At 38.1% G+C, this 23705-nt stretch overlaps 1 protein-coding gene across 1 annotated transcript in view; it reads right to left on the reverse strand.

Annotated features, from left to right (window-relative positions):
* Positions 1-23705, reverse strand: part of TENM1 (teneurin transmembrane protein 1) — a 306681-nt gene that overhangs the window by 218369 nt on the left and 64607 nt on the right. Inside the window, exon 2 of the mRNA XM_059482796.1 lies at positions 12665-12943. Coding sequence (XP_059338779.1) covers positions 12665-12881 — 217 coding nt within the window. The 5' untranslated portion in view covers positions 12882-12943. The remainder of the gene's footprint in view (positions 1-12664; positions 12944-23705) is intronic.

The raw sequence follows: 23705 nt of genomic DNA on the forward strand, positions 1-23705 counted from the left end.
AGAGTATTTACACACCTCAGCTGTCCCCTTCCCACATCCCTTTGTTTTTCTTCAATTCAAAATGAGGAATCAGAGGACAGATGCTGGGACAGACACTTGAACACTGAGTGAGAAGCAGCTCTCCTACTGAACAACTGAAGAGACACTGGCCAGAAAATGTCACAAGCCAGAATTTTCCTGTTTAATACAGCTGTCCTCTTGCTTAGACTAGCTTGCTGAAATGATAATGAACAAATTTGTTGAACATGTTTGGAGGCTAATTTAAAAAAATAATGATGCAAACATTGTAAAATTGTGCTGCATGTTGTCAAAGACATCAAGTTTGTAAACGCCTCATTTGCAAACAATCTGTTGCTCAACTCTAACCAGTTCAGACACTTACTGATCTCCCACCACTATAATTGTAGCTATTTAGAGGTTTTATTCATTTTAATAATAATGACAGCAATAATACTTAGAGCATAGAAAGAAAACAGTATTTTTGTGTATTTTCATCCTGTGTATTTTAGGACTTATTAGCCATTAAAATATATTTTCCGCATATAAAGTCTTCCAAAAAGATCATAAAATTAAACTGAAATACTGGTACTTGTTAGCAACAATATTCCACTCAATTGACAGTTGAGATAAAGCCATTACTACATCCAATTTCAGGACTGAGATGTCTTTTAGTAACAACAATCTTGGAGAAAAACTTAAAAATCCTGAAATATAATGTCTGAACACTCAATTTATCCCAGTGGTATCTAAACTGGAGCGCCAAGGTCGAGAAAACAAACACCTTGTTTGAGGCCACAGTGCTCTTAGCTCAGGTGAGGGACTTGGAGAGCACATACAAGGTAAGTGGTAGGTGCCTCTATTTCCTTAAAGCACTGCATAAAGGAAGAGTTTTCTAACCCTTATGATGGTCATTTGACCCAAATCTGATAGCACAGATGATGGAGCATTATTAAAGCATGAGGAATCATAAGCTCTGTGCTGCCAAAACAGCGACAGCGATGATGGGTTGCGTGAGAAGTTTGGGCTGTGTGAGTGGAGCCGCTCGGGGATGACAATAATTACCTGTGAAATGAATATTCATCACTTGGGTGAATTCAAGGCTGAATAATATTTCACTGGAGAGTTGGGATAATGTTAGGCAGAAGCTGGCCAAAGCTGACACAGCTCACTTTGTACCGAGGTCTAGTGCAGCTGGATGACACACAGATGGGTGCCAGGAATTCATGAACTGGAGACACAGCCTGCAGCAGGCAGAGCCACCCCCTGTTATAGTTTGTAAATACAAGCTGAAAATTAGCTAAATAGCTTTTTTATTCCTGAATGTATGCCCATCTTTATGCCAAGAAATACATTACTACTGTTATTTCTGCAAGCAGTAAATAGCATTGAGCTACCCAATGCCAGCCCTTCCTTTTCTCCATAACTCCAAAATCTGTCAGAGAACACCTTCCTTTTTTAGAGTAATGAAATTTTTCAGAGGCAACCAATTCTAAAGGTACAGTCAGTCTCTGCCAAGCTCTTTGTGAGCAGCACAAGCCTTCAGCCAGCTGAACACCTGGCAACTGCCCCAAAAGCACAACAGCCACTACACAGGGACTGAAGTAGAATACTTAATTTTTTACGTTTTCCTTCTTGATTTAATAGATGTCATCAGACTGGGGGAAAACAAACCAACCAACCAGTCAACCCAAACACCCAAAAACCCCAAAGAAAATGCATGCTAAAAGTCCTCAAATGCTACCAACGAAGGAGGAGAAGTGTGGGGAGGAGCCAAGAGATACTTTAAAAATAATGAAATCTTCAACAGTCTGATCCAGCAGCTAGGGCATAAAGATGCACAAATGATTCTGTAAGTAAGGCTTTTCCTTTTAATTGTCTGAAAGCAGATTAGTTTCCTAAGCATAAATAAAAGTAAACTATTAGCATCCATCCCTGAACACCAACACTCTACAGATCAATAGCCAGTAACTCAACAATTAACTGCAAACTTTTAAGTAATTGCTGCTACAATATCAGCTTAAACTCACACCTATAGGCACAATTCTCACTGTTACCAGGAAGAATCATATCCCCAGAATCAACAGCTCAATTACTCCCTTGAGAATCTATATGCAAACCAAACCAACCAAATAAATACTACAAATATTTCCTTTCCAAAGCCACTAATGACACACTTCTGACAAAACACTACTCAAGGTTATGTATTGACACATGCACAATACATAATTTGTAATGTACTCCTTTGTTGTTAAAGAAGAAATATTATTTTGTGATTTACAGAAGCATGCCTAGTAAAGGCAAAGGACTATTTTCATATAGAATTAGTATTAAAAACAGGCACATGGTTTTTCCTACTTTTATCCATAAACAGGCATACAAAATCAATTTTCCCCTGTATCTTCAAAGCAAAATTCCACAGAAAAGAAAGTCTTAATCCAAAGACCACAACAAAATACAAAACCGTGTGTCAGACAGCTTCTCCTAGGAGTAAAACCACAAACCTATAAAAATTAATGGATTCATTTATTAATGAATTAAATAATTAGGAAATTAATTTTTAAAATCAATAAACCCAAAGTATCTGCAAAAATTCCTCAAGCTAAGTTTAAATGTTGGGGAAGCAATGCAAACTGTCATCAGCCCATCAGAACACCACCCTGGCAGAAGGCATTTGTGAGTAAGGATGTTTAAGTTACTGTGTTCAGCTTTGGCTTTACCTGCAGAAACAGCACAAAGCTGAAAGTTCTGCCTGTGCTAACTGGGCAGGGGCAGGGCACACTGTGTCCTTCATCACAGACATGAGTACAGGGTGTTCTGACAATAAACTAGGCTCTGGCTCAATGACACCATGCAAAACAGATTCTCTAGTCAATTTATTACTTTTTTTTTACTTTTTTCACTAGAAATCATTAAGTATTACTGAATATAGAGCTGGCTCAGAAAATTTGGATAAACAAGAGGAGAAATTAAATATATTTAAAGCAACCAAAATAGTCTTTTTGTGGTTGCAGGCACAATGGGAGGAGGAATGCTGTTTATGCAGGTGGAAACTGTGTTTTCATTGTTATTTTTACACTAAGTAACTGACGTGATGATCATCCAATGTATGCTCACATAAATGAAGATTTATCCAGGAAGAATAGGCAGCTATTTCAGCTATTTCCCTTTTTTCCTTTCTCAATTGAAATGCAAAGATTTTTTCATACCATGCCTTACTCTTCATGAATTCTGTATTTTCTTTCAGAGAGTGTAAAAGACAAATGAATTTCATAATCTCTTCCCAAGTACAAAACGAGAAAAGGAACATCGGCAAAAGGAAATTACTAATACATTTACAAGCAACAAAGGTGAATACCTCTGGGGGCATCTATTAGTCAACATTTCTAATACTTATCTATTTAAACTATTAGTAATTGACTCCAATTACAAAGAACAACCCCAAATTTGTTCAAAGTTCACAAGAAGGTGCACACACACTTCTGACTTCTGCCTTTCCTTTAATGTTCTGCATCTCCATGTATACAAAAACATCTTCCAACACATTTTCTGGCAATTTTTCTGGACTAAACAGTGTAAGGTACAAGATTGCTTCTTAAAGTAATGCAAATAGTAATGTAGCAATGCAGGTCATCAATTCCAGGACATTAATACTGAATAAAGCATAGGTTTTTTACAAAACTTATCATTCACATCTGATTAGTCACAGTGCTAATATTACAATTTGAATTTGCTGGCTTTCTAATAATCTCTTGGTGACTTTCACAGCAACTGTTTATATTTTGGTATTTGACTTGCCTATGTTTTTCCTGGGGTTACAGCTGGAAGTGACTATATCAATGTTACTCAGTAGTCACATGTTTTGTTATGTAACTGGTGCTTGGGGAGTAGGGGGCAGTGAAAGAATTATTCTGCTGGTATTAAACATTTCATTATTCCTTCCATGGTGTTTCAGCCATCTGAGCTAAAGATACTTCATCCACTTGCAAACTCTTCCTACAGAGTGACAGCAGGATTTTAAACAGTGTTCAATAAAACAAACTTTGAAAACGGATCCTTAGATTTTGAATCACATTCAGAGTTTATTTCGCATAAAGACCTAAGTTCAGAAGAATTTGAGCCTCTTCCTCAAGAGAAAAGCTAATTCAAGCTCTATATTGGTTAGGGTACACCCACTCTGTTTATCTAGATATGCAGCAATGTCATCGAGGCACTGAGCTACTTCTTGACAGTTCTTTACTTTGAGACATACAAAACCTTCTGACAGAAACATAAATGAGAAGCCCTGGGAAGAAATGTTATTTCGTTTCAGCATCTGCTCTACAAATGAAGATAAGCAAAGCAGATTTCTAGTTCCAGAAAATGACAGCTCTTCTTTGTTTCAAAGAGAGTGACATGAAAAACACAGCAAGAGAATGAACATTAAACTAGACTGTGGGGCAGGGGCAGAGCTGTGTGCTGGTTCCCCTGCCTTGATGCTTGCTCCTATCTTGGTTTAACTCTTGACATCTTCTTGGACACTCTTAAATGTTATAGAAAGAGGCTCAATTAATATAACAAGAACTTTTAACAGATACAATTCTAGGTTTTGACAAACAGAATTCCAAACAATTAACTCAAAAGTATAAGCCTCTCCTGTAGATATTCCATCAGTATTTGGCACAGGTTACTGCAAAGGTTGCCATATCTCATAGAGCCATAGAATGGTTTGGGCTGGAAGGCACCTGGGATGGCACTCCCCACATCAGGTGGCTCAGGGCCCCACCCAACCCAGCCTCAAACACTTCCATGGATGAGTCCTCCACAAATACCTTGGTTCCTGTTACACTGCCTGCATTACTCTGCCCTTCTGGTTTTTACTTCTATGCTTTCTGGCAATTGACACCATGGAAAACTGGTGATTCAGAGAAGAGAATGGGAATTCAGATAGTTTGTATCTGTGCACCAACAAATGGATTGTTAAACTTGTGTAACATTTGGAGAAAGCTTTTTTTATTCATCAGATGAGATTTGTTAGCAGGAGATTGGAAATGCACTGTGATCCTTCACTACTTTATTTCCTCTCTCTGTAGGTTTTTTTTCTCACTTTTCCCCCTCTCTTGGATATCCACTTTTTAAATCAGAAGAATTACTTAAGAGAATGAAATTATTTTTGATCATATGAGGCATTTTTTTTCCACTGAGATGATGGCAGCTGAGACAGGATCGGAAGCAGCGTTGCAGGAATGGTGACAGCAGTCTACAAGCTTTTGTAGCGCTTTGTGATCTAGGAAGGGAGCACCCACTTCAGCCTCGTGGGGAAAGAAGTGTCTGCACATTGCGTTCACTCATGTATTTTGATTTGATGAAGGCAAGGAAAAGTATTCCCCCTGTGAGATTTCAAATGAAGGTACAAACACAGAGTTTTCTCAGCCCAGTTATTCCAGGGAGAGAAATTTCCAATTACTTGGCAAATCAAGAAAGAATATCTGGAGGGGGTCTAAACCAGAGTGCTGCTTTTCCTTTCCTTAGACTTTGCAGATCCTCCCCACAGAGCAAAGGCTGCAGTCCAGGAAGCCACAGGGAACTGCTCATGGCACTGTTGGTCTCTGGGAGACAGAAACACCACCGTGATTGCAACACAGCCAGCCAAACAAAGCACAGCACACCAGGAACCCCTTTTTGTGCAAGGGAATACACGAGCAGACAACGCACTGCAGCTTTAGGAGTGTGGAGTCTTTTACTTTGCCTCGTATGTGATTTTTTTTTTGGACAACATGAAGCTCATAAACACTCGGAGCAGATGGTGCAACATACAGCAACAGGAGATGGAGCTTATTAGCTGTCGCTTCCTTCCGCTAGTCCCCAGCCCAGAAATCTGAAGGACCTTTAAATCACCCTCTGCTGAGCTGAGTCCCTCTCAGGAAGCAGCACAAGGGATAAACTGTGTGCCCTCACACAGAAATCACTTCATTATGCTTCAAGTCTGCTCTAGAGCACACAGGTACATAACACGCTTCAGTTCTCAGAAGATTTTCTAAAATTAGCTAAAAAAAAACCCCAACATTAAAAGTCTGAGCATCTGGTATTTGTAAAAAAAAAGAGAAAGAAGATCCTAATAATACAAAATATCTAAGCTGTTTTCACACTAACCCTGTCTAGTAATAGCATTTTAACAGAAGTCTTCTATATTTTTGAAAATTTTCTTCACTAAATCAGAATTTCAAGGAAAGTGCTTGCAAAAAAAATTGGTTTCATTTGTAACCAGCCTGTTCATAACTTCCTCTTATAGTACCCAGGAATGCTTCATTCCACTGTCCTACAAACACCTTCCACAGCAGCTCAAGGCACATCCCTGAACAAATGATGCAGCTTAAAGGTTAAAAAAAAATTCCTTCCTTCATTAACCAATGAATATCACAAAGAAAACACAGGGAACAAGAGAAGTAACTACACCTAGCTGCAGAGTTCCAAACTACCATACTTCTAAAAGGCTGCATAGCAGCAGTTCTCTTAAGAGCATTTTTTTTGCACATTCTTTTTCCTGTCCTCCTCACATCTAATGATCTCCCTTTCAGCTACAAACATAAAAATATGCATTTCACCATGTGCTGTTTGCATGTCAATGAACAGCCAATGAAATATACTTTGACAGTCTTTAGACCATGAGTACTAAAAATGGCTCCCAAATATGAAACTGGCAGGTGGAGTGACAGTGAACTGTAACACCCAGTTCTGCTGGCCACCAGGTTACCACTGGAGCTTCTTAATATCAAGAGACTTGGGGTGCCCCCCAAATAAAATTTCCCCTTCACTTACTGCTCTTTGTGGAAGTTCATGAGCATAGACTCCTAAATTCACCCAGATAAGTGCTCCAAATCTCTATCAAAACAATGAAAAATCACTCTGCTGGCATTGGTTTCCTCTGGGAGAGCTCCCAAGACCACAGACTCATGGTTTGCCAGTTTGTTATTCTAGTGTTATATATAACAGATTAAGGGGAGAATCTAACACAGGCTTTTTTTACCCTTAGACACCATTTAAAAATAAGGTAATTGTAACTAAAAGCACATACTACATATAGCTCAAATTCAACTCTGCATGGCCCTGGTACAGACACAAAGCAGATCTGCTGTCCTGAATGGATTTACATAATTCTGGGATCAGAGTAGAATATGGTTATTACAGAAAAAGCTTTTGTTGCTTCACAGTTGACAAAACACCACCATGACATTTTCCTGACAGGACAATTTCCTAGCAGTGCCTGTCAGCATGCCTTTTATTTATGTCTAGGACTACCAGTAAAACTGGTTTTGACTGGTCATAGGATGCTAAGAGTTACATGTGTTTAAATCTTCCTTCCTAGTGAGCTGAAAATCACTGAACTTTAATGCATAGCAAAACAGACCTCCTGTTCCTGCACCTCAGAAGTAGTTTTTCCCTTCTAGGGAACAAAAGTGCTTTTCAGCACTGGAACATTGCTGTTGCCTCTGTATCCTCACTGTTGCTGGGATGTATCAGAGGGCAGAAAGGGGAATTGGATGGCAACAAGAGAAAGCTAAAAAGAGAGCATGAGACAGAAGTGGCCTTAGGCTGCAGAGCTTTCTCACACTGATCCAGGACTCTGTGAAGTCAGTGGAGTTCATTTGATGAAGGCTTTGAACACTTAGCCGGATCTGTTTACCTGGATCTGTTTATCTTCAGGATCTATTGCTCCTGAAGATAATTTTATATGTGCTTTCCAGAAAACATTAATCATGTCACCAATCTGGAGCTTTTGTCCACAAAAACGGTTTCCTTACTTTTTAATGGGCTAAAAGCAGAGTAGGCCAATTCTTTGTGAGGTACTCTGTCATTTCCTGCAATACTAGCAATGCCGATTTCCTCACATGGATTTACCAGAACTTATTTGCTGTTGGATTCTCCTGTGAGGAATAACCCCATTTTGCTTTGCCCATAATGCAGTTCAATACACTTATCTTGCCAGGAAATGAACATTTGTCTAACCAGAAATTTACTGCCATATGCTCATATTGTTAACAATCAATGAAGTTTATCATGCCAATGACTCGATCCCAGATGATTATCCTATCAGGAATTCATTCCTCTAAACTAGTGTTTTCTTACAAATCTATAATTAACCTAAAAGCCAGAAAGCTTTTCTGTACTGCCAGTATTTGTAGAGTACAGCTCCTTTCATATTTGCTTGAAACAGAGAAAGCTGTGGGAGAAAACACTTCTAATTATGTAAACATGTCACAAATAAGCTTGAGATGTATGTATGGTGCATCTATAGGAGCTTTCTTTCCTCACAGCCAGGTCTGTCAATTATTTTCCTACAAGAGCAACATTTTTGATAACTTCTGCCAGTTCCACGCCATCTCCTTCAAGGACAAAACAGTAGGTTTACCAATTCTTCCAAAAATTAATTTACTCGATTTGCCAATATCTCCAAACTATATGATATTGAGTCTGGCAGGAATTTACTTTGTAAAATGATCTTGCCAGGATGAGATATTGCAGGTTTACATATCTTTAGACAAGCAGGATTCTGAACCTTCCAGTTAATAAGAGAATGCATTTTCAGATGTACACATTATGTGTTTAGCACTGACTCTTCAGGAGTCAGCAATGCTTTGTCAGGAGATTTTTCTATCTGCTCACATTGAGTTGTTAGGCCAGTAAAATTTAGTTGGGCTTTAAACAGTTTGTGATGTTATTTGGTAAATCTTAAATTGTCAGATAACTGCAAGTTATCTGTATCTTATCCAAGTAACACCAGACACTGAATTCAGCTGGCACTGGGCTCTATACAAAGGACACCAGTATTAAACCTCAACAAAAGCATGTAAAAAAACTGCTTAAACAATAGACCAATTCTGTATTAATTTGGGGTTTCTTTTATTTTATATTTTCCTACAAGACCTGCAAAACCAACCAATTAATATCTCTGAAGTGTAACATTTGAAATACAATTTCAGGAATTGTAAGGAGTTAAAAAGACTGACACAGTTAAATATTCTATATTTGGATACCGTTTTCAATGTTTGCTATTTATATGATCACACGATGTGGCCTTTCAAACTGACAAGAAAAATGTTTTGAAAAGACTAACAGCTCTGTTCAATTCTAGAGGATTAAATGATTCCTTTAAGTTCATGTCATATAAAGTTCTGGTTTAATACAGATTGTCCATATATGCACACATATAATACCTAATACCATATGATTTTACATAATCTCAAATTTCTATTGAAACTTTTCATAGAAATAATTCCTCAGTATTGACATTAATAATGAAATACACAAACTGTTTATAACAAAAATCTTCACAGAAATGGCTGAGATATAGCAGTATTTTGTGCAACAAATCACATTTTACTCTGAAGCTATTTACTAAATTCAGATGACTGCCCAGTCTAATTTATATAACCTATCTTGCTTAAGTAGCCAGTACCAATTCTTTGAATTTTCATAAACATCTGAAGTGCTGATTCTTCTCACAAAACTAACTAGATGAGTGCTCACACCCCTACACTTGTTCCTGTTAAAAGTTTCCCTGTTCTAATTATTTTACTCTGACATAATTTCTTCCCACATTCCATCATTAGAGCTCCCTGGAATGCCATCTCCCAGTCATCATTATCACCCCAAGCAGGGCTGTTACTGTGTGTGTTTCTCATCTATTCTCACACCTTTCCAGGATGAAGTTCATGGGCATTATCCTCACTGTGCACTCTGCTAATTCATCACACTCAGGGAACTGTTTCAGCTGTAGCTAGAGAAGAATATTGTGCCACTAAAGAAGAGCATTTTGGCACTAATTGGGGATGCAACCTTGGATGCTCCAACAGCCTTTATAGGTAGAATTATTTTATACAAGTCTCCAGCACTGGTATGGTACAGCACTCCTTGCAGAACAGTCCCCCTTGAAAAGGGGGTGCTGTGGAGATTTTGGTTTTTTAATTTATTTTTCTACATTCAGAAGATGTTACAAACATCTAGAAAAATCTTGTTAAAGATTCTAATAAGGCATTTCAGAAAAGAATGCATTAAAAAACAAAAAAACCCATTGACAGTTTTATGGATTCATCCAGATTCACAGTTCAAACCTGAACCTTTTTCCTGGTGTTGACTGAGTAACTACCAAGAACTACCAAGAACTTCCACATCCCACACTGTGAAACCTGGGATCCTTTTGGAAATACTTTGACTTCACTAGAACTGCAATCCTACCTGCCTGAAGTCTGAAATTTTACACTCAGCTTTACAAACTCTTTTGCTCTTTGAATTTTGAGCACCACCAGTTTTATATTTCAAATCTGCACTGCTTGCCAGGCCAAATATTCAGGTTCAATTTGTGGCAGAGAAAAAGCATGATTTAAATGACTAGAAAGATGTCAGGGTGAATTCCTGAGAAGCCAAATGGAAATAGCAGTGCAATTCCAATATCAGTTATTCCAAACTGAATTCATGACATAAGACAAGACAAAACTCTGATTTCTCATACAGGTTCAACTCCATCTTTACAAATCAGTGCACGTGAATAGGATTTTAAAAATATTTTGAGGTGAATAACACAGTGTTTAATAATTATATACTGACCTACACAATTCTGGGAAGAGGTAAGGAAATATTTAAGAGCTGCCCTGCATATTGGCAAAGTACTCTTAGAAGCTTAAGTAATTTTTCTAGAAACATGGACATCAAGCCTCATCCTGCAATCTGAAGCAGTAAAAGACTTTAGTCCAAAAAGAAAAATACCAATGTTTGAAAAATAGAAGATCTGAAAATTCACACAGTATCTCATAAAAATTAATTTGAATGGAAAAATCTTGGGGCATATCACTTCAATAAAATAATCATACAACATGAGTGCAAAATACTTCCTGGTCTGCACAAGCACATAACTGATTCCTTACAGGTCACTCCTGAATAACTGAGCTAAGTTCATGCCTGACAACTTCTTACAGAAATGCACACTAATTTGGCTATTTCTCCAAAATTATTAATGTGATTGCTTTCGGAGGCAATGTTCTGGAAGAATAAATCCAGCATGACACAGAGGCTGGTTTCTGATGCCTGCAGCAGTGAGTGCCAGCCTTTCAGACATGCCCAAGCCAGAGATGCTGCAGCTGACAGGAATATCAACAGCAGCACAGCCCTGCACACCCAGCTCCCACAGCCACAGGTACAAGCAACAAGGGAGCTGCTCTGAGATCTACAAGAACAATTACACCATCCAGAGGTACAACAATACAGCCAATCTCAGTTAATTAAACTCTCATAGCACGTTCAAAATAAGGGCACAAACAACAAAAAAATCTGTTTTCTAAACAATCCTCTGTTGAAATCTATGTTTATGACTTTTCCTTCCCAAAAATAGCAGTTTGGTAACTCTTTGGAGGGAAGATATGCACACAGATGGAGGCAGCCAAGTATTATTACTCCCATGAATTACAGGTACTTTCAGACAACACCAGTATTATGGGTGTAACTTGAAGTACAATATCTGCAGTAAAAAACAAAAATGCTGCAATAGCTTTGTAGCACAGCTGTTCCAAATTTCACATTAATTTACACATCACAGAGAAGACAAATTTTCCGTCTTCAAAAAGCCTATTTTTCATTCCCTTGTAGAAAAACATAATTACTTTTATCTTCAGAAAAGTGAAGAAGGCTTTTCTGAGTAAGCAGCGAGGGCTTTGGGGGCAGGGTGTGTGTGTGATGTGGCTTGTTTGAGGATTTTGGGTTGGTTTGTTTTTAAATAAATACTTTAAGTTTTAGCTGAGAAGTACTGGCCACACTTTATTGTAATTTAACCACTTCCTTGAAGAGCAGGGAGTGACTGGCCCCAGAACCCTGCTGCTTTTAGCTTTAAGGGGACAGAACTCTCATTGCTTCTGACACACTGATTGCTACAAATATTCTCCCTGTCCCACCATCCTGCCTGGACTGGGGACAGAGCAGAAAGCAGCAGCAAAGCCCCTTCTGTGCTCATTGTGTACAAAAAGCAGCATGTGGGTTTACAGAGTCTGTCAGGAAATGCTGCAGTAAATTCTGCTCATTCCTTCCATTTCTTTAGTCTGTCTTTAGCTTCTGTCTCTAATCAAAGAGAAGCTTTTCCTAACTTTAGTTCAGCTATCATCATTGCTCAAATATTTGTCCTAATCATGCAAAAAGCTAAAACAGAAACTTAACTCTTGGGGTTTTTTTTCCTACAATACGCTAATTAACTGCAGTTTTTAAATTACTCGATTATTTATATGATTAGAAATGTTAAGAGAATTGTTGTATCTGAATTAATTCACAAGCTTTGTAAGCACATGCAGAGATAGCCTGCAGCCTCAACGTTGATTTTATAGCAAAATGCACCCAACATATGCAAAGGCAGTAAATAATTAATCACTCAACATTGTTAAAAAGAGTAGCTCCTACTAAAGAAAATATTTGTCTGTAGCTAGCATGTGATGGTTTCTAGAATACCAGTCAGTCCATCCTGCTAAAAATGCACTTCAAAAAAAAAATTCCTAAATTTCTGATATTACAGGATGATTAAAGCTAGGTAAAAAGTGGGTTGATACTATGAGACTTTAAGAATAAAATGTTTGCTCAACTCCTGATATTTTTTCATAGTGCATAATCAGAAAGCAATAATCATAATTAGTAGATAAAATAAATTATTTACCTTGCGTGGACTGGTCAATGGCTTTTCTTTTTCTGCTATGACTGTTATAGTTAAGTCTCAGCTCTTGGCTATATTCATTCAGAGTTTCTCTTGAGTCATAGGATTGCCTTTGCTTTCCACCATCTTCACTTTCATCTGAAGAACTTGAGTAGGTTAGATCCACCTCATGTTTAACTTTTGACAGTGGCTGGTAGGGCTTGCAGTCCATCTGCTCCATCTCTGATTAAATAGGCTCAAAGTCATGAAAACAAGCAACTGGAATGCCTTAAGGAAACAGTCCTAGAAAAAAACAATAATTCATTTCAGACATACTATATACTTTTAAATCAAAAAGGTCCATTTTTTAGTTACATAAACCAATTAAATTTCATTAATATCATTGTAATCCAGGAAAGAAACTGCACATGTCATGTTTTACTGTTTGGGCTTTTTAAAATAGAATTTAAAAAACAGCTACTTGAAGGAAGAAATCAAAACCAAATCTTAAGCACTGTCCTAAAAGACCAAGCAATAACTGTATCCTATATAAAAAATACATTACAACAACTTATATTTGATTTCAAAGATGGAACAGTTACTATTTCTCTAAAGGGATGCATATCCATATTAAGTGAAAACGACATTTTATGTCTTTTAAAATATGAAATCTAGAAAGCAGAAAGTTCACTCTTTTTAAGTATTCTCCTGTGACTTACATTACATCTAATCAAGAATAAGACTTCAGACATTAGAAAACCACCAATAATTTAAAAAATAAAAGTGTACCACATTGTTACTCCAGAAGAGCATGCAATCCTTCAGAAAACACCCTTTTCTTTTAGATTTTGAGGACATTTCAACAGGAAGAAGCTTCTACCCTGTTCTACAGCCTCTTTTCTTCCCCTCTATCTCCCATCTGAATTTCTGCCCACACAGGGGCTACAAATATTCAATGGAAACTTCTAAACTGCATCTTGAGTTTTGTGTACGTATCTGTATAATGATGTTCAAATCCAATATCCTTAAAATCACACACACTGCAGCTGCAAGTGCAACTGAAGCACCTGTTCTGTATCCTTGCCTTCATTGAGCTGCTTCCATCACTAAATTTAAGACAAACTCTGGGATGAAAAAACAGGGATTGTGGCACAGCTTTTACAGCAGCATGGCTCATCAACTGAGACTCTGTTCAGTTTGGTTGTTTTTGTTTTCTTTTTAGATTAGCAGATATTAATAACCTAGAAAAACAAAGGTAACAAAAAAAGGTGCCTGTAAACATTATTTCTAGTAGACAAGAAGACCCCCATCGAAATTCAAAGACAATTTGCTTAATTAGAAGGCTATTTCTCACAGCTTCTTCATTATTTTAAGGTCAGCAGTCGATGGAAATAAGTTTAATACTCAGTTTGATACAGGCCCATTTCTCATCTGCCACAAGGACTTTAACCCTACACACTGCCAGCTGAAAGTATAAAAACAGAAGTGAAAACACAGAAAAGGTAAACATAAAAACCCCACAAGAAGGCACTTCCAAGAGAGCTGAAGAGATGGCCAAGTTCTGAAACTGTTTGAGACGCTCCTGGTGGTGCTGTGCAGTGTTCCAGAACCCCATCTCCTGCTTCTGCGTCCTTCCAATACTTTTGAAAGGAACAATCTCCTGAGCAGGAGTGGAAAACACTACACATGATGAGAAGAAGGAATAAGGCTTATAACATTGTAAGAGAACAACAAAATCCAGACCCTCAGAACCCGTGTAGGGAAGGAGTGAGACAGACCATTACAGCAGAACTAACACTGTGGAGTGCATGCCTTGCTTTCTTTGCTTTTTCCGGGTTTCAGGAGGTTATCTGGGGAAAGAGGTTGAAGGCATGTCTCTGCTTGAAACACTAAACCTCAGGGACTCACGTCCAGCCCTTCAACCTGACACGGAACAGACCTTCAGAAACTAATGGCACCTGGATAAAGAGCTCTAGTATCAAAAAAACCCCAAACAAAAAAACAGCTCCTATCTCCTACTCAAAGTGGGCTTGAAAGCACCTCAGTCAATACAAAACTCCCCAAGAGAGAGACAGAATCAAAGCTATGAACCAGGAGCTGCCAGACAGCAAGGCCAGCTGAGAGCGCATCATGGGGCTGCAGCCCTGAGCAGGGACTCGTGCAGTGGTTTGACTGCACTGTACCCAGCTGGTGATCAGCTGCTTCTGTACAAGGTTCCTACTAAGTAATACTTGCTTCTCCAAAGCTATTTGCTTAAATAATTTACTGTTATTTCCCAAGATTGCCTATTACTGGCAAAGTTCAGTGCTTGTTCTGAGAGTCGCTTTAATAGCGACAGAAGAACGCAAAGGGGCCCTGATTGCAAGCACAGAGTTGGCTTAAAAGATGAACTGAGGACTCTGTAGAAATGGCTACTGACAGGAAAAAGCCTTCCAATATATCCTGTCTGACAGAATAAATGGAGACAAAGCTACAGAAGCCAAAGGAAAACAAGGAGAAATTAAGGGCCTCTCTTAAGAAGATGCAGTAGAGGAGAAATAAATTTTGCCAGGAAGACAACAAGTGCAAGCAGCCTCGGACACAGGCACTGCATCCTGCTTTCAAAAGTGCAAAAGCACCAATCTGACAAATTTGGCTCATTACTCAAACAAACAAAAAAACCCCCCACAAAACCAAAACACAGAAGTTCCTTCTAAAAGATGCTGTGCATCTATTTTGCGGGAGGTTTCAAGTGATTTTTAACAAGTAATAAAAAATTATTATGATGCACAGAGACTTGTAAAACTTAAGTTATAGTAAACAACTACTTAAGGAAGATTTATTTGTATTCTTTTAAAACAAGGTTTAATAACCAAAGTCTAGCTTGGGAAGACAGTTTGTAGCAGGAATATATTTAATGATGTTAACCAAGACAGCAGAGAGACGAAATAATTTAATGTAAGCAATTAATATTAATTAAATATTCCATGTATTCTCTTTCACTGTGGTACTGTCATTGTGCTGCCTTCTTATGTAAAGAATGCGCATTTTCTCAATTGTAAACTAATGAAATACGCCCTTAAAAGCTATAATTTTCTTATGCCTTGTTACAGAAGGACAAAGATGATTAAAAAATACGAACATCTTCTGAATCCCCCACCACCTCACTGCCCCTGCTCAGGGATGCCACTGCTGCCATTGCTGCATGTGCCCACGTTTGCAGCAGCAGGGACAAGGCCCTGGCACATGTGCTGGCCATAGCTCAGATTTTCCCACTGCAGTTCTGACCACCAGCCACATCAGCACCAGGCTGGAATCCCCATCACCTTCAGCACACTCTGCACAGTCCAGAAAGACCCAGCATGAAGTTTTATACCCTTTGTGGTGGAAGGGTATGGACACAGATGTAATGCAGACGCATCCCAACTCACCTACTCATTCACCACCTCAAGGAAGGAAACTTTCAGCTCACCTGCCCAACTCTTCCCTCCCCAGCCCCAGTGCGCCACAGCCAGTGGAAACTCAGCAGCACTGAAGGCTCACACAAGGACTAAAACACAGCACCAGAGCATGGAATGAGACAGGGAACTCTGGCTTCCTTTCACACGGGAACCAAGCTTGTGCTTCCTTTGTTTTTGCTTAGGGCATCAATGTCTCACAAACCCACAGACACCCAGGCCTCACATGAGAGCAGGTGATAAATAATTTTCAAGAACTGGAAAAACACTCATTAAAATTTTTCATCAAAAAATGCTTTAATGCATCAGAAACAACAAATTAAATATTCAAGTTTTTCCACAGTAAGAGATTCAGTTAAATTTAACAAATGATGGTATGGTACATGAACCTGAATTTAAACACTGGCAATCAAATACTTGAACTTTATTTCATATTTTGTTTGGAAAAATACAATACAGCAAGCAACTCAAAATGCTGAAATAGGGCAGGAGTATGAAGAATATTGCCTGGATGTTAACACAGGCTTCTTCAAATAATTGGCCCTCAAGTAACTAAGCAGAACACCCAGCCAATCAATATCAAGTTGACCTTGTCAGCAAAATGATAAAGTCTCATAAAAGCTTACAGTTCCTGTAAGTGACCTTTCTATAAGTGTCTAATGCTCTCCTCCTTCACAAGTAGCACTTCTTTGCCCTTTCCAACATTGTTCTGTTATTGAAAGGTTTCACAAAATATGTAATAAAAATACAACAGAAAAATATTACATGTTCATTATATACATAGACATATACATATGGAAAATATATATTTAGGCACTGAATAGCAGGTAATGATGAACCTTATTTTAAAATGGATATCATATGCATCTTACAGTCAATTTTGTAGAAGAATAAACAACTAATAACTTAAATTGACAATGAAATACCTTTGCAGAACATTCTATTGGACAGGAAAATACCACTCTTGAAGTAATGGAACTAACACAGACATATGTAGGACTTTTATGTATGATTTGTGCAGCCCTCTAAGTGCACACTATACATGTTACTAGAAACTATTTTCACCTTTCCCTTACATAAAGATCCTCTCCCCTCAGCCCCCTACTTCGCTGTTCTGCTCAGATCAGCCTTCCTGCTCCAGAGCTCAGTAAGGTTGGGTTCAGTGGTTATGAGAAAGGCTGGGCTGGGACTGTTTGCAGTGCCCATCAGTGGAATTTGAGAACAAAACTCACCCTGTGCATTTACACTGCTCACAGGCTCTGTACTGCAGTACAGCGGCGCCCCAGAGATCACGTTACTGTAATAGTGCTTTCTATAAATTCTTAATAGGCTGCTCTGATAGGGTGCCCATTTAATGAACAAATTTCTGTAGTGATTACCCACCATCAGTCCCATCAAATCACCAGTGGCATACCCAGTTGGTTTCCAGTAAGCCCAGAATTATTTAGAGAGGTCAGGTTATGGCTGCTAATGAGTATCATGTAGCTGAACAGGGTCTTCCAGAAGTGCACAAGATCAAAAACATGAAAAAGTGTAACCTTTGTTGGCCTCAGCTAATCATTATGTTTAATACTCAGATATTCCAGACTATTTGGAATTAAAATGTAATGGCAATTATAATGCTAAAATACAACCAGGGAACTGTGCTTTCTCTCCTATGTTTCCTTCCTTTCAACACATGCCCTTATCTGAAAGCTACCGTTTGCTTATTGCCTTTTCAGCCCAGTAGTTTCTGAAAATGAACTGCTAAGCAGCAATATCAGCTCTGGGCTGCTGAAGGCAAAAAGAACAGCACCTTTATTCTGCAGGTCTTTCTGAAATACAAAACTGTAAAATATGAAAGGCAAAACAGAGCAAACACTCTTGATTTAAACCTTTGAGAAATGCGATACCAAGAAGAAAAGTAAAAACATTCTGACCTTGTACATACCTTCAAAAATTTACCCCTCAAATATTTGTCTAGAGATTATAAACAAACAAAGTCCCTTTAAATTCAATCTTACAGAACACAGCAAGGAAGATACCAGCTAAAGGAGCTGAGCAGCATTAGATGAGGAAGAAGTTCTGTTTCAATGTGAAACACCGAATTAGACATTACGAAGAAATAGAGAAAATCTGCCTAAGTCTGGAGGACAGAAGCAGATAATACATTTCAATGGAAGGTAAAATCTCATACTAAAATCAAGCAAGAATGCAATCCCTAGAAGATCAACTGACGAAACAGAATTTAAAAAAAAAAGATGAACCCAAAACCTACCAAAATTGATATGAACATTTTCTGTGGTTCATGAAGTATTAACACATCAAAAGATGTTTGAAAATTACATAGGGATATATGGATCAGTAGGTACAACATGTCCAGTGTTTGTCAGGGAATGAGATTGCAAAATGTTGAGACATTGTGTTATTCCTGCAGGTGGACTCCATAGCAGCTCTCAAGAACAGATGCACAGATAATAGATGACAATCTTAGAATATGTTTTTTCACATATCAGTCTAATTTAGATATGTAGATGCCAATCAGAGTTTTCAGGGCCATGCTATGGGTTTAACACACTCTCCAAAGAATGTGCTCTTTTAACTTGGATGGATTACACTGGCTCATAAATTTACATGTCATTGTGATAGATGCAAGTAGAATAAGGTTCATTTTCACATTTAATGATCTTCATTTAAAATTAGTCAAAGTCTAATTTAATTCTAGTAATTCAAAGTGCTGTCCATTACATCTCAAGTTTCAGAGAGCAAACACTGCAGAATAAAATTGTGAAGAAAGTCAGGTTGTTGCAGTATTTTGTGGCATATGGCAAGACTGAAAGTGATCTTAAAAACATACGTTATGTCAGCTACTCAACTGTGCTACAGAATTCTTGTCCAACACGTGCCCTTCACTCTGCATGGAGAACTGCCACTGACTGTAAGAATCACACAAGTCCCTAATGTTTTCTTCTGGAAACTCATTATCTGATTTTACTGAGATTCAAGCTCAAGTTCTATTTCTGTGGTACAAAGTACATTCAGGGTGAAATATCCTGGACAGGTTCAGAGTACCTCTGGAGCACAAAGTCTTTCTGAAGAGCTGTACTTTAAGAAACACAATTCCTAATTATATTGCAGAATAACTCCTAGTGTGAACATTTTTTCATTAAAAAAAACGGAAACACTGTGAACAGTTTCCTACCATCTCAACAGTTCAACTAAGAATGCTAAAGAACATGAAAATATCTGGGCTTAAGTAAAAGTAGCCAAATGCTTAAAATCTACAGATTTGATCCCCAACACATGGCCAAGTCCTTTACTGCTTTATACACTTAATTCCTAACTGTATGGTAGGGACAATACAGGAAAGAGAGGAAGGAAAACTGGCCTGTATGAGAGTATAGTTGGAGACTACAGGAATAGATATTTCAAAACAGATCTCCCAGAACTGTTTTTTTCCCTCCAAGGAGGAAGTGTGGTCAAAGCTGTAAATTTCTTAGTAAAACACATTATAAGAAGATAGTAGAACTGAAGAAAAGGAATGTTCCTCCTCACATTCAAGAATGCCTGGGACAACTAAGCTCCCTTGGGCTGTACAGGTAATTTCCCATACACCCCAGGCACTTGCTTATACCAAACACGTCCACATGAAATGTTGAAATTCTTGCCAGTGGAAGCTCAGCTTGTTCACCACTGTTGTAATTACTGCTCTATTGACAAGAGCATATTTTTGTATTGTAAGGACCTAATATTAGAATACTTCACTTAGTAGTAGAGTTCTATGAAAACACAGTAGAATGTTGTTTTTTTCTGAACTAAAGAGGCAAATACTATCAAAATATCTATATCTATACCTGTATGTGTGCATATATACATACCTACACTGTTCTAATTTAACTAACAATAATACAATAGTGAGGTGTACGCGCACTTGTGTACATGCAGGTAGGAAAAATGGAATGTTTCTTTCATCTAGGAGAAACTTTGGAAGGTAACTGTTTTAAAATACACTGGTGATTGGCAAATAACATTTGTATGTGACAAGAAAATTGAGCATGCTTTGGTTATTTTTTGATAATGCAAATTGGCATAGCCATCAAATTGAGATAATTATTGTCTCTTTTCCAACTGTGTGCCTAATTAAGAAGGCCCAGTAAGGCTTAATTAGCAAAAAAGCAATTGTTAAAATCAGGTTTAGCTGCTCAGAGATTACAAAAATTGAAAATTACATGTTCTGTATATATATTATTAAATTTTTGAGATACCAATTTAAATTTTGTATCACAATAAGCTTAGCACATGAGAATAATTTACAACACATGGATACCATGGAACATCTAAACCATAATTCAAGTATTAGATTATCACTAATACCAGGATACTTTGGCAATGCTGTTTTAAAACATTCAGCTGGCAATTTTTTCATCATGTTCACTTCCCCTGTTTTTAATTAGAATAATGCAAGTCTTCTTTAAGCAAACTAGACATTCACCAGAGTATTTATGGACTACCAAAGCATAAAAACAAGTCTCATCATTGTCACATTTGATGAGACAAAGGATTTCATCAGTTGACATCACAATAAACAAATTTTCCTGGTAGATTTTTTCTCCCCCTGGGGATTAGGAGTTGTTGTGGTAGATCTCACGGGGCCTTAACAAGTTTCATTTCCCTTTTCAAAATTAAAAAAAAAAAAAAACCACCTACTAAAACTCTCTGAAACAAAATGCTGACACACACCAGCTCCCTCCCTCCAGGTGAAATTTCCTAGCAGAACACAATGTTAAATATTAACAGCATCTCTTTAGCGCTGCCCACTTCTCAGATTTTACGTGGCTTGTTCATATTTAGATTCATGACCTTTTTGGGGCAATTTAGTTTTTGCTACATTCTAGATTCCTAGAAGCAGCACTGATTCAGCAAGTTGCTTTATTTCCAGTAGAGGCTCACAACGTTGGTGCACTTACAGAAGGCAGAAGAGCTATACCTTAATGTCTTGCAAGATTGTCAATTAAGTTATCACAGCAGCATGAAGAACTTTTATGAAAACATCATTATTTACTGCACACATAAAGCAAACTTTTCAAAATAGTTTTCTTAACTTCTGTTCTTCTAACTCTGGGAAGAAACACCATCAAGTATTAGCAGTTCTGACATCACCCACTAAGTTAAAACTTGAAAAGCTTTTCAAGCATTTCAAGTACTTTTTGCAGGAAGATCTGACTACTGCCTGACCACAGGACCAACATCTGCTTCACCTTCATCTGAAGCATCACTCAGGTTGCTATCCCTGTGAGTGACACCATCATGCCTGAGAAGTGATCTTTCTGTTCCTTTTCTTTTTGCTTTGATGTCTGTCAAAGTATTCAGTGTCTTCAAGTGCCATTGTTCTGACAAGCAGACCCTCCCAGTAGACTTGTACTATATCCTGTGACTCCCAGAACTGCTATTATTTGAGCTGGTGTCAGATTGATTTTCTTTCTGTTCATGATAGTGCTATGATCTTGCAGAGTTGAAATTACTGCTGATTTATGCCTTGATGCAACCCCTTGAGAACTGGCTTGTATCAGCATGTCACCTATGAAAAGGTACATTTGAATCCTCTGAGATCCTTTTAGTGGAACCTTTGTTCTCATTTCAATAGAAAATCCTTTGTAATGAATGTTTGCTAGAAATTTCTCCCGCAAGTACCAAGAGTCTTCTGTAGTGCAAACTGGAAGTACATTATGCATCCATCCACTGTCACCAGTCTGTGAAGCCTTCTTGGCAGAGATTATTTTAAGCTGTCCATCCAAAACTTCACAGTTTTTGCAAATTGATTATACCATTTTCTTCAGTACTCTAGAAGAAAATGCAGGTAGGGCTGGCACTGAAGAATGGGGGTATTTCCCAGCTCAGCGGCTCAGCTACATCTGGGAATGCAACAGACTACAAATACAAATATGCCTCTAGTGTGTTTGTGGAAGACTACTGCCTTTTATAGCCAGGCCTTCTTTTATTTAGACTTCAAAACAGCAAAGATAATTATTCTTTAAGCATTGTTCACATTTTTTACATATTGTGCCTATTAGCATCACAGTTTTTGCACTCTTGTCACAAGTAGCCTCTTGATTACATCTTTGCGAGCTATTTTTCAAAAAATTAGGGAAATAGTGTCTTCTGTAGAAATACACAATCAGGGAGGCACTGATCTTACATTTAAACAATTCTAACAAGAATTCTAAACAATTCTAAACTGCAGTTGAAATAATCATCCTGCTCTTACCATCAATCTCCAAAATACAAATTTTCATTTTTTTTACTGTTGGTAGAGCTGTTTGCCCATGCCTTCTGTCAGTGTAAGTCCTTCTGGAACAGATACTGGCCTTTCTCCTACTTTGGGCTGCACTATCCCCAAAATCCTTCTCAAAAGGGACTGAGCCAGTCATTTTCTTTTTGGAAACTAGTCTTATGCAATAACCAATTCCAGTTCAAAAGTAAGTAAGACTTTGCTGCAACAACTTCTTCCCACTAAGCGAGAGCAGAGGTGTGTAAAAATCAAGCATGCTTCTGTTTGAGTGTTCCAGGAAGATGAACCTTCAGAAAAAATCAATAGCCTCTGAATCCCAGTGACTGCCAAGGAAGAATGGTGTGACTACAAGCACACCATGGGTACATACAACTGGGAAAATTAAACCATGCCACACTTCTGTTTTTAAATTAAGTCCTCAAAATTCTCAGCTACTTCAGCTCTTCTACATCAAATACATTACTACCACTATGACCACCCTACTTGGCAAGAACAGTGTCCTTAGCACTGGTACAATGACTCCTTTCAGATCAGCTTCCTTTCTTCAGCTGAGAAGTCACAGCAAGGAGAGAGAGAAGGATGAGACTAAAATGTGACTTTTGTCTGCTGCTTTTATGTATGTGTACACACACAGGAACACATATCTTCTATACTAGCTGCATTAAAAAAAATAGAATCATTATCCTTGAGGATAACAATTTTGCCCCTGCTAATTCTATTTACATTGGGAGCACTGTAGTGTACATTTAATGTGAAACTGTGTTTCTCTCATGAGCAAGGAAAATGTCACTTTCCTTTCCCAAAGCACCAAAAGACTCCTTTTACTGTCACAGAACACAATTATATGTTAGAGCTCTGCTGTCTCTTTCCAGCCAACAAGGCAAGAAAATGACCTTTCTTTAACCTATGGATGAATTGCATTATGTTTGGTTCAGTGGATATCCTTTTTTTATATTCTCCCACATCAAAAACATCCACATACTGAGGTTATGAAACGGGCACCTGACTTGCACATCTGCCAATGATTTCATTTTTTCCAAAAAATTTTGAGTGTTAACTCTCATCTCCCATTTCATATCCTAGTTTGCAGCATTTGTAAATACCTGAAAACACTCAAAGCTGCAAGGGCACTCTGCCAGCAGAATCTAGTTATTGGCTGCTGCATTTTGCCCAATGACACAACCATGTAAAAGGTCAGGAAGAAATCTGCCACCCACACTGACTGTGTGCCTGTCTGTGACCCTGTGCACAATGACAATGCCCTGAAACAGTCCCCATCTTCCTTCCCCATTCTGTGAAGCAACCTGCATTTCTGCACTGTCTTCATTTATGGGCAAGTTGGTAATGAAAGGAGAGACAT

This window comes from Ammospiza nelsoni, chromosome 15 (genome assembly GCF_027579445.1).
Source record: "Ammospiza nelsoni isolate bAmmNel1 chromosome 15, bAmmNel1.pri, whole genome shotgun sequence".
Taxonomy (NCBI): Eukaryota; Metazoa; Chordata; class Aves; order Passeriformes; family Passerellidae; genus Ammospiza; species Ammospiza nelsoni.